Genomic DNA, 12,619 nt, shown 5'->3' with positions numbered 1-12,619 from the left:
GGAAAGAGCTACTTGCTAAACTCCCGGACTACCCCCTTCGATTGCTGGCAGCTGACAAGGTGCAGAGAGGGGCAGGAGCTTAGCACACTAGCTCCCGCCCCCTTCCCTTGCCGAGAGACAGCAGAGCTAAATTGTCTTCCCCCGCCCGACAGCAATCCAGGCTCGGCATATATGCGCTGGACCCGGGTCATCTGAATGGGCGCATAAATGTTAGATTTGTGCGCTCGTTCACGCGATTTTCGGTCATGCTGTGGCCGTGAAACAGCCAACCGAAAATAGCTACGCTCATGTGAAAGAGCCCTAAGGGCGACGCCACACACATGGTTTTGTCACTGCAGTTTGTGTGGCAGTTTTTTAAGTCAAAACCAGTAGTGGATCCTGCAGGAAGGAGAAGTATGAATCCTTCCTTTATATCATGCATTTCCTTGGAATCTACTTCTGGCTTTGGCTAAAAACTGCATGAAAAACTGCAACATTTTTTCAAAAAACGCAGTATGTGAAACCACCTTGGATGTCCTCCTTTCTGACCTCATAAATTGGTTTGAATTATTACATCTACAAAAGAGCAGGTACTCGTCTGGTTCCTATCGACATATTAGAAACTGGCATGTAAATTGCTACATGGTGCTTTTTTGAGCTTATGTGTAAATGAAAAACTATACATACAGTAGGTTCGGAATGTGTTTCACTTTTTTAAAACGTTGTTATGTTGAGACTTTGCGTAAATTTAAAAAAAAATCAAAACATGTTATACCAACTTTGTAGGTCCACAATGTATTGGCTGAATAATCTGGTGTGGGAAAACATGACCTAGCAATGCATCTAGAATGGGACTGTTAAAGCAGTGTTTACCGTCTCCAGTCCTCAGACCCCCAACAGGTCATGTTTAAAGGATATCGTATAGTAAGGACACCTGTGGCAATGTGTGAGGCACTGACAATAATTACAACACCTGTAATCAGTATAATACTGAGGAAATCCTGAAAGCATGAGGATGGGAGTTAAAGTTAGTGTGTATGAAAAATACTTCACCCGACTCCCTGTAAACTGCTCTAACAGCACCATAAGTTAGTTTATGGTGCTTTAGGCAGGCAACAGGTCCCCTTTAGATTTTTTCAATATTTTTTTTATTGAGAAATAAACTGCAATACTGTATTTGAACACCTATCTACATTAGTGTATGGGTATTCCAGCAATATGCTGTCACTGTCTGACATGGGACAATCCCTTTAAGGGATCCTCTAATATTTGGGATTAGTGGAGATCACATCTGGAACCAATCACACTTAATGAAATGTCTTTTTGGTATGATAGAAAAGTTTAATTGATGGAAAATTGTTTTCTGCCGATTTAACTCCTAATGACATAAAGGTTATAATTCCAGTAATATATCACATAAGGTAATAAGTTATAACACTTGTTTTATGAACATTATCAGTGATGGCAGAACGCCTAATATGTCTTGTATTTCTTTTACAGAAGAGTTCCACTTTGTACAACTGAAGTTTCATATATATATAAGAGCTCCAGGGTGATCTAAGTCCAAAAGAGATACAATGTATGTAAACTGTATGTAAAAGGTCTACAATAGTGAGAGTGTATATATTAGGATTAACTATCTCTTCTGTATGTTTATAACTCTGTTCTGGCATGTCTGCTATGGATTAAGATTGATATATTTATTAACATTACAGTTCCCTCCATAATGCATTGACTTGTTTTGCAAACAATCTAATTCCAGGACCTACTTGTTTGCAAACAGACTGATTCCAAGACCCAGGGTTAACCATACCATGGGGGAAGCCAGAACAGCAGAAGAAAGTTGGTTGGAGAAATTGAGGGAATCACTGAGGAGAGGATACAAAAGTATAAGGAGGAGAAATAGGACGGAGAGACAAGCTGAGTCTGTGAATTTTAAAACAGCACACAAAAGACATGAATTGTCTCCATGTCTGAGTGAGGAATAAAAAAGTGCAGGGGGTGGAGGAAAGGAGAGAGGGGAAGGAGACTGAAGGAGAAAAAGAGCAAAAGAAAGAGGGAGGAAGATAGAGTGCAGCAGCTAGGAAGTGAACAGAGGAGGGGAAGGAAGAGAGGTTAGGTAAGGAAGGAGGAGAGTTTGTGAAGGAGGGAGGAGGAGATGCTATCCCAGTGATTTAAAAACTCAATTGTTCGGGATTTCTAAGCCGGTTCATGGAAAGTAGGCAGAGTCTGCACAGACTGTATTTTCTCTTCTCCCTGCAGTGTGGGGGGCACATTCTATGAAAGGCAGGAGGTAAGGGAGGGGGGGTGAAACTTCTCACTTAGGGGCTGTCTGAAGGCCGGATTTGTCCTTAGTGACTTTGAGGTGGGTTTATTGAGGATCACCAGACAATTTCCCTACTCAGCATTTGGATTCATGCTACCTGTTACCTGTATATATGGAGTAGGCATCTCTAGGTAACTTTTCAATCAAAAGTCATTCTATATTGGCAAATCTGGCCTTGTGGAACACAAAGTGTAATTCCCTGAGTGGATGAATCATGCATTTGTCAGTTCCCTGCTGTTCCTGTTGGCATGTTCTGCTTTGCCTCTGTGCCCTATTGGACAAAGGTTGTTGCACATGGACATCCGGTGCTCAGTACCGATATTCACCAGCACTGCAAGTCAAAACCAGAGAGTCCCTCACAAGTCCTAAAAGGTAACCAAAAATGTTGCTGTGACTGTTGAAATTGGGGTATGGTACTGGGGCATTGTCTTAGGTTGGTGTCATACAGGTGTTTTTTGTCACCTTTTTGTGGCAAAAATGCTGTGATCACAATGTTTGCTGTTGGGCAATAGTAAAATATGAAAGACCCTACAAACAATGCTATTTCATGTCCTTCTTTTTTCACTTTATTGTGTTTTTTGGGGGTTTTCAAAATTGCAACATGCTCTAGGTATGATATTTTTTCAGTTGTTTTCTCATAAGCTTCTGTATAGTAAAAAAATGCCAACAAACACCACCAAAAAGCTTGTAAAAACAACAGGGGTCTTAAAAAAAACACCAGAATAAGACTATGTCTTGAGGAAGTCTTGAAGTTACAATGAATTAAATTAAAAAAGATCAATTATTGTACTTTTCAGAAATCTCACTCACCAATATGAAAAATCACGGCTTTTACATCTTTTTAATTTGTGCATGTTTGTCTGAAATTTATGACACAGGTGTGAATATTTCAGGTGTTTCCTACAGTGTGACAGACAGTACAGCTGTTCCCTAAGGAACTATATCTCACTTCTGCTTTTCTAGATTAGATTAGTTTCACAAGAAAGTGGACAATTCAGTCTGCACCTGAGCTTCCAATCTTAGAGCAACCTGTAGATATAAAACATGGACTAGACAAGATCTTCATAGTAACACAGAAGATTAAGGCCTCATGTCCACGGGGAAAATAATAATTAAAATCCGCAGCGGATCACCCGCGCGCGGATCCGCGCCCCATAGGAATGCATTGACCACCCGCGGGTAGCTAAATACCCGCGGATGGTCAATAAATGTGAATTAGAAAAATCATGGAGCATGAAAAAAAATGGACATGCTCCATTTAGGTGCGGATCACGCTCCGGATGGCCCCATTGATCTCTATGGGGTGCGGGAAATCCGCTGCGGGTGTTAAATGCCATTTATTTGGGTGCGTGAAATCTGCATGCGGATTACAAGTTTGGCTTCTTTTTCAGTGGCCTTGCATTTTTTTTCACGCGCAGATGCAAAAATGCCATCCGCGTGCATACACGCATGAAAAAAAACGCATCCGCGTGTCATCCGCATGCAATAAAATACTATTTTAAGCTCATCCGCACTGCATCCGCGGCCCAAATCCGCGTTACAAATCCGGAGCAGATTTGATTTTCCCCGTGGACATGAGGCCTAAGGCTTCCTACAGACAGTTTCTGCTTTGGCATTTTTCCCCTTATAGAAACACCTATAGAAAAAGACCAGAAAAAATGTCAGAACCAGAATATGGTGTGATTTCCAAAAACTGCCATGGACCCAAAAAACGAAGTAAGGCCTCCGGCAGACTTCCCGTGTGTACAAGATGTGCCCAAAAGGCTGGAGCGAGCTCGCATCAGACAGCACACAGACACCTGTCTGTGTGTTGTCTGATTTACAGATAGCCAGTACATTGACATGCATTAGCATGCCGTATTTCTCATCCATGATATGGACATGAATAGGGACACACATTGAGTACACGTGAAAAAATGTCAGTTTGCATGTCCTCAGCCCTATAATGGGGCCGTGCACTGTCCGTGGATCAACATGAACAGCACATGGCCCCAAATATGTGACAGCGGCCTAAAAGTGAGAAAAACACCACTACAAAAAATGCAATGTTCGTAGGGTGTTTCATGTTTTACTGTTGACCTTCGGCAAACATTTGGTAAAACCTTTGTAAAAAAAATGGGCAGGACTTGTCAGGAGAGTGAATTGCTGCCCCAGACAGACAGATTTATGTATAATTTACACCAGAAATGTACACCAGGTTGGATCTACACATATTTCTGTGTAGGCGCACAGAGATGGCGAGATGCACCTAATACATAGGCGCACACCTCTTCATGCATTTGGTGCATCGTGTCGGGAAAAATAATACTAAGCCCGCTGTTGTAAATGTTGGGTTTAGGTAATTTTCCCTTAGGTTACCTAGACACAGCCAAGCAGGATATTGGGCTGGGAAACTCGGCCCGATATCGCGATCGTGAACGTGTGATGTACCTGCGGATGCAAGCCATTTTTCTGTCAAGTAGAGATCCTCCGACGCGGCTGAAAGGATCAGCAAGTGTTTCCAACTGTTTGGGAAACTTTGCATCGCACTCGTGTGCACATCATACGGCGTGCAATGTGTTTTACAGACTCATTGAAAACAGTGGGCGATGCGTTCTGAGAAACGTGAAAAGGTAGGACATGCTGCTCATGTGTGTTACTCAATTTCAATGGGTAAACCTAATTTCACCCCGCGCTGGCAGGAGGGAACGCCCAAAGATCGGACATGCTGCAATGCGGGAAAAAGAAAAAAAATCGCTCATGTGTATAAGTCCATTCAAAAGAACAGGGTTCATATTCATGTAAGACTTGTGTGACTTGCAATGCACAAATCTCGTGCGATTTTCTCGGCCGACTGAAAGGCGTTGACAGGTTTTTTTTTTGTCGTTGGGTCAAAGAACGCAGCAAAAGAACACCACTACAAAAAAACAAAATGGGGCTAATTTACTAATACTTTCCAAAAGTTAGTGCACACTTAGGTCCAATGTCCATGGGCGGAAGATCCACAAATCAAGCAGCCCATAGGGAAGCGTGGGCGTCAGCAAATGGATTAAAACATGCAGATTTAATTTGTGGACCTTTTGGGCCGGAAAACAAATTGCAGTATGCTTCATTTCTCTGCGGCTCCCGTACGGACGGCTTCTATTGAAGTCAATGGAAGCCGTCTGATCTGTGGCCGTCCACAGCTGATACTGCGGATGTGCCATGGATCCGTGGGAAAGCAGGAGATTAAAAAAAAACAAAAAACTGTACCGTGCATGTCTGACAGCGAGCCGCAGGGACCATGCGCAGTACAGCAAACCCAGAAGTGAAAGGATCCGTGCAGATGCCACTGACCGTGGGCAGTGCTGGATTCCGTGCACAGAATCCGAGCGTGCCATGGACAAACAGTCTTAAAATGCACCAGATTTATCAGTGAATAGTAGTTTTGTCGAATTTTAAGACCGTCTAGTCTAAGTTTACACCAACTATTAGCTAACGTACTCCACAGCAAAGATTGCACCAAAATTTTGGCACAATTTAGGCCACACCCCTTTTCAGACAAAGTGTCTAAAACACATGATAAATGTGGCACAAGCACGTAAAACATTTTGACATAATTTGCACGCATCTTCTGGTTCATGCGCTAATACGCTCCATAGCGGCGAGCGCATTAGCGCATGCGCCCATCTGTGTAAGCACTGACAGATACATAAATGCGGCCAGAATACACTTGTGTGTGACCAGACTTGCTGTTGACTTTCCATGCACATCTGCTGGAAGTTTGTCTTAGGCATCGACTACTCTTTCTGTGTCATCGCATTGATGGAATGGTTTTAATTTCATTTTTTTTTGCCTCGCTATGAAAAAAATGTGTTTCTGCTTGCCTGCCCCTCTGGCTGCCTGCGAGTTTAACAGATGCAGTTATTTTTAAAGGTTATTTTAGGATTAAGGAATTGCTATACGTACAGACAATAAAGGGCCTCTGGTAGCTGACAAGCTCCGATGAAGTAACCCTTTCATTGCCAAAGCGATCACACTACGCCTTTCACATAACAGAAGGCAAGAAGAGTTGGCTAATGTCATGGTAGTTAGTTCGGCTGCAAATAGAGCTCCTTGTATCTGTTCTGCGCCAGCTGAGATGATTTCTAAGGTCATTCAGGGTTGACCAGTCAGCAACTTTTTACAGAATTGCCCATTATGCCATTTACAATCCAGTTTAATAGGGTGTAATTTGTGAAATGACCCAGTGCGTCTTACTGCAGAGATTCACCCTTGCACTTCAGTGTTAACGTGAACGTTACTGCCTGTGGGACACAATGTTTTGTCCATGAGACAGAGATTGCTGGCGGAGTGATCATGACCTGGGGATGCTGGAATCGGAACACTAACAATTTATATGGGAAAAATCAACAGAGGAAAAGCAGAGATAAACAAATTGTCAACAGAACAGGCCCCTCAGCGAGCATTGTACTGCAACCCCAGCATTCTTCTTCATGTATTTATTCTGCTGGTGCAGATACAAAACTCATTACAAAGTCATTAGTACATACCGTTATGATAACATGTACTACCCACTTCACCCATGATGCCATTAAATCTCCACTCGTGATGGATTGTTTCTGCCATCTAGATGCTGTTTTTTCTCGATATTGGGCATGTTGTTTTGACTCATCGGTATAATTGAAGCCAATTTGGTTGACCTTGTTTTATTACTGCAATTACACCTATGTTATTAGCAGTAGGATGTACCATCCTTCCTTGTCATAATCTGGTATCCTATTTTCCGGAGATTTATTATGCCGAATTCTGCTTTTTGTCGGATCTCTCATGTGTAATATAGAGTGTTATGAAGAGATGGACCCAAGTTGAAATCACTATATCCCTGCAACCATGAATCACATATGAATTAAACTCACCACTGAAAGGACAGGACAGAGTTTCTAATGATTACCGCTAGATCAGATGCAACTGGCTGTCCATGCAGGTGATGAAGGAAAGCGTGTAGAATGTATGCAATGTTACAGAACATGGAGGACAACAGCTTCGTACCGCGTTGGATTTTTAGGGGTGAAGCAATGTGGTAAAGTTAACCGTCATGATGTGCACAGAAAACTGTAGGACATCAATGTAATTCTTCGAAAGTGAACTTGCTTTGTGCCATTTCTCAAAGAAAGATTAGCGGCCCATTCTTTTGCGAGGGAAATATGGTTACAGTGCAGCGTTCGAGGAGCGGACCCACAGCCGAGGAGATGGGGGGGAAGATAAGGATTTCTGTCACGGTGGCTCTACCATCTCTCCTGAGGGTAGCCCGGGACCCATCCAAGTTACTGCTAGGAGAGGTCACATGGAAAAGGTAACTAGCAGTTACCTTACAGTCCGTTGTCACTCGTGACTCCACCGTTCCGTCTTCTGCGGTGAATCCTGTAGTTGTAATAAATAGTCCACACACAGGGATATCTTTCTGAACAAAACCGCGAACAGTCGGTAATGTCCGTTTACACTCTTTAAAGGTGACGTGACAGAGAGGCTCTCTTGGGGTAATCCGAACAATCCACAGTCCTAGTTATCTGTATGATCCTGCTCCCGGCGACTCTCTTCCTCTACTACTCTCTTCAGGTGTTTTGCTGCTTTCTCTCTCTCTGTGTTTTAGTAGTGACACTGGCACATCCTGGGTAAAGTCGGCCCAGGCCAAGCTGACGGGTATCTCTCAGCTGCTTCAATTCTTTCCCACACAGACCGAACAGTGTCTGTGGGGTTTACTCACTTCTTGCAGACTGACTACCACAGACTTAGACTTATTTGTAGAATTAGGATTGGCAGCAGCACACACAATACCTCGTATATGAGGGAGGAATCTTCAATAGGGTTATCGATGCACGCTCCTAACCCGGTCCTGGATCCTAAACCAGTTAAATACAAAGAGTCCACATGTACATGAAGCAGCATCCAGGGGTATCTTCCAATGAGAGTTTACACTTACGTAGTCTGGTCTAAATCATCTTTATTGTGCCCAGAGATAATGACAACGTTTCGACCACGTATGTCTGTGGTCTTTATCAAGTTCATGGACAGACTTAGACTTAGGTGTGTTCTCTGTCCTCTCTCACTTGCATCCTTCCTAACATATATATAAAATCACAGTCACATGACAAAAAACATGATACATGTCTCAGACATAACTCAGACATTAACCCGTTCAGTGCTGCAGAGGTGCAATACACATCAAATGCACACTACATATAAGACACTGACAATACAATTAGCACGAGACAAACATTTTTAACATTATGGAGGGGGTCCCACTAACTCTGGGTCACTACAACAGGCCGCAGGGGTGTACTTACGGGGGATGCAGAGGATGCGATTGGGGAGCCTTAGGGGGCCTATTGGCCTCTCTTCTCCATATAGGGAGCCCAGTACTATGAATAAAGCATTATAGTTAGGGGCCCTGTTACAGGTTTTGCATTGAAGCCAGGGAGCTTCAAGTTATGCCTCTGTTACAGGGGAACCATATTTCGAAATTTTGTATAACTGGCTCTTTCCACAACTTAATGAAGATTATGATGACTTCTGTTTTCAGCAAAACACAGCACACAATCCCCCAAAACAGAGTTGAGATGCTCACACTGCCCCGTGCTGGCAGGTAGATGGCCAGGCAGAAGCACTTGACTACTGCAGCCAATCAGAAGCCACATCATGTCCCCAAACTCCTGGCATCATGACGCCTAAGAATTGAGCAACGGTGACGCTACAACCTCTGATTGGCCGCAGTGGTTAAGGAACCTCCGCCTTCCTGTCTAAATCGGAAATATGTGTCCGGAGCAGGGGTCCAAGGATCGGTATTATCTATTATCTAAAACCCTATATGGCAACTGCCTTTTATATCAAAGGATAGTGCCACTGTACTAAAGCATAGATCATTTTACACATATTCATTAGGAAACATCCTTTCTGGTGATTCCCTAAAAGATACCCATTACCAGAATAGTTCAAGCATTTCAGGTGGAACTGAGGGAGCAGCCATGCAGAATTCAGACTCCCCACAGCAGCATTCCTAATACTGTCGGGACAATAGAGAATCCGTGTTCCCTAAATACAGGTAGCAGCAAGGCCCTTCAGCATACAGTCACCCCAATTCTGGTGTCCCTGTTCACAGAGTAGTGTCTACATTCTACTGATAGTTTCAGCAAAGCAGCTTAGAGAAACTAAACTTTCCTGCATATATTTTCCTCTATCCCAAATATTAGTCAACTGGGGCAATTGGCATATACACGCTGCCTTCTGGGAGAATCCATGAGAAAAGAAAATGACGGCACACTCCAATGCATGCCGTATACAGAGGTGTACTCAATCCACTATGGCATGAAGAGAGGTGAGTGTAGTGTACATGGAATAGCCATGTACCCTGAAAGATGGGCAAACTAATATATATTCTGATATTACAACAAACCTGTAGAAAAAAAGATAAGTGCACACATCCACATGCATTGTAATTAGTGATGAGCGAGCATTGCCTTTAGCGAGTACTTACCCGCTCGAGAGAAAAGGTTCGGCTGCTGGCAGCGGGCAGGGAGCGGCGGGGGAGAGCGGGGAGGAACGGAGGGGAGATCTCTCTCTCTAAACCATCGTTTTCCCCATAGCCATGTATGGATGTGAATGCTAGGCTGTGAAAAAAGCTGATAGAAGGAGGATTGATGGGTTTGAGCTGTGGTGCCGACGAAAGCTGCTGCGTATGCCCTGGACAACGAGAGTAACAAACAGGGAAGTCCTGAAACCTATAAGACCCGATATATCACTGGAGGGGAAGATGGACGAGCTCGGACTCACGTATTTTGGCCATGTAATGCGAGCAGAGTCGCTAGAAAAATCTATAATGCTTGGACAGATCAGTGGCAAAAGAAGACCCGGCCACCAAAGAACACAATGGCTGATACTGTCAGAGCTGATACCGGCATGGATATCACACTACAGAAAGAAGCAGTGCAAAACTGAAAAACACAGAGGGAGCTCGCCTTTAGGGTCGCCGAGGGTCGTGAACGACTAAACAGCTAACAACAACAACACCAACAGCAAATAAAAAGAGAAGTTGGATATTTCATCCTATTGTTTCACGGCTTTCATTGGTGACTTTGGCTAAGATACCAGATTTTTGTATTCGCGTGTTTACATTGAATGGCTATCGTTTGAATTCCCTTTTTTTAAGCAATCATCCAGATGACAGTCGACCCATGTAAGAGTACTATAAAGCATATAATCCTGCTTACCAATTTCTATGCCATTCTACATGTCTGAAAAGCAAAATGAGAATATTAATGAACTATAATGGATGGCATAATTAGTTACATTCCACCTTCCCAAATCCAGCATCTGTGAAACCGAAATATCTCTGAAACAACTAAATAGAATCTTAAACCAGAAGTATTCTAATAATCAAAGGGAAAGATACAGGAAAGTATTTATATCAGACATTGAATATGTGTGTATAACCCCGCACCTGAAGTATATAACAAGTAGCTGCAACCGTAAGTGGGCCACTACGTCTTCTTGGTGGTACTCATATAGGCACATTCATCAAGTTTAGCGCACCGTTTGTATATTATTGTTTTTGTATTTATCAGAAATTCTTGGTTTTGCTCCATGTGCTATTTTGTCTTGAGAATTGCTTTACATGCATAACTTATGCCGTTTCTGTATGACTCAAGATCTCACATCCACACACCTTGAATGCACGCATGCATATTGTATCTACAGGGGTCTCTGGCAGATAGTTTATGGGAAAAGCTATATGTTTACCCCTGCAGCAGTCTCAATCTGTCTGTGACACTCCCTCAGCCCCATGAAAGGAGCCTCGCTTCCCTAGGGCAATAAATAGTAGCTGAACATTCGCAGTCTCTAGTGGTATGTGTATGAGTATCATGAAGTGCATATTAATGTGCTCCCAGAATATAGGCTTACTTTTGTTGTCTTCAGTATACAATTTCTGCTCATTTGCTGGCCTATAAAAGCTGGAAATGAGGTTTGATGACATAGATAAGAGGTGTCTACCACACCAGGAAAATTAGGATTTTTTATGCAAGTCATTCATAATCAATTGCTTCTGGAATTATATTATTAACCTCCTTAAAGGAGGTTAATCTCATCAGACTTTGCCAGGGAAAGTCGTGGGCAACCAGACCCGTTTCCTGCAAAATGGCTGCAGGGAAAATAAAGTATTACATGGTAGTCATTCAGATCAATACACTAATATAAGACCGCCAGAATGTGGGTCTGTTCACATCATAGTATTGACTAGGATTCAGGGTATATGCCAGGCTACAAACTCATATTGCATGCCATACAGTTGCATAGTTTGCCCATAGGTTCCCATGTTGAAAAAATGTATATAGAGACACATACATTACCTTACAGAGTAGGAGTATGTGCTACAGCATAGTTGACCTACTCTTTTGGCATACATTTGGTCAATGTGAGCCTACAACAATGTTTGACTTATGTGCATTTCTCCGGGTATACGCCAGACATTACCCAAAATAAACCTAAACATGAACACAGACTTAAAGAGATTCTTCTCTGGCTCATAGTGGGGGCATCGAGTGGAAGAACTCCAACCATGACATCCATACGGAATGGACCGGGGTTGTCTTCCTGAGACAGCCCCAGTAAAGACCAGGCAAAAAACTGTACAATAGTTTGGTTTTACGATCGCCTTTCTTTGTAACTCTTTTTTAGGCTAGCAACGTTTGTAAGGCCTCCCTTACACGGGCGTTTTTGTACAGCGTTTAGCGCTGACTTTTCAGCGCTGCACTAAACACTGTACAACGCTCCCATTCATTTCAATGGGGCTGATCACACAAGCGATGTATGTTCTACTTTTGGCCATTTTTAACTGTGTGTCGCCCATTGAAATGAATGGTCAGCTGAAAACACAGCACAACTTGGTACTGCCTTTTTGACAGCGTTAAATGCAAGCTCTAGCTACACTAACTAAAAAAAAGCAATACTTACCCAGCAGGCGTTGTCCGGGTCCCTCACGCTTCTCTCCGGAGCTCTGGGCAGGCTTCTGGGCACTTGTCAGCGCCGACAGAGCATCTTTTGCTGGTAACGGGGTTTGAAGACCCCGCCTCCAGCAAGAGATTGCTGTGATTGGTTCCTTGAGCACTGGCTCAGCGAATGAATGGCTGTGATTGGTGCATCCAGATCTGGCTCTGATTGGCTGAGCCTGCGGCTCAGCCAATCGGAGCAATCTCTTGCTGGAGGCGGGGTCTGGAACCCCATTACTAGCAAAACATGCTCTGTCAGCGCTGACAAGTGCCCAGAAACCTGCCCGGATCTCCGGAGAGAACTGGGAGGGAC

At 43.3% G+C, this 12,619-nt stretch overlaps 1 protein-coding gene across 3 annotated transcripts in view; it reads left to right on the top strand.

Moving 5' to 3' along the window:
• Positions 1-2,035: 2,035 nt before the first annotated feature.
• The window catches only part of EMID1 (EMI domain containing 1), a 74,408-nt gene continuing 63,824 nt past the window's right edge, over positions 2,036-12,619 (top strand). For 2 of the 3 annotated variants that reach the window (XM_066603814.1, XM_066603815.1), the window contains exon 1: positions 2,036-2,677. In XM_066603814.1, coding sequence (XP_066459911.1) covers positions 2,520-2,677 — 158 coding nt within the window. In that variant the 5' untranslated portion in view covers positions 2,036-2,519. The remainder of the gene's footprint in view (positions 2,678-12,619) is intronic. The other variant, XM_066603816.1, reaches the window with a different exon arrangement.

The sequence above is a fragment of the Eleutherodactylus coqui genome, chromosome 5, assembly GCF_035609145.1.
Source record: "Eleutherodactylus coqui strain aEleCoq1 chromosome 5, aEleCoq1.hap1, whole genome shotgun sequence".
Taxonomy (NCBI): domain Eukaryota; kingdom Metazoa; phylum Chordata; class Amphibia; order Anura; family Eleutherodactylidae; genus Eleutherodactylus; species Eleutherodactylus coqui.
Note: the sequence above shows the minus strand (reverse complement) of the source record. Positions and strands in the feature narration are given on the sequence as shown.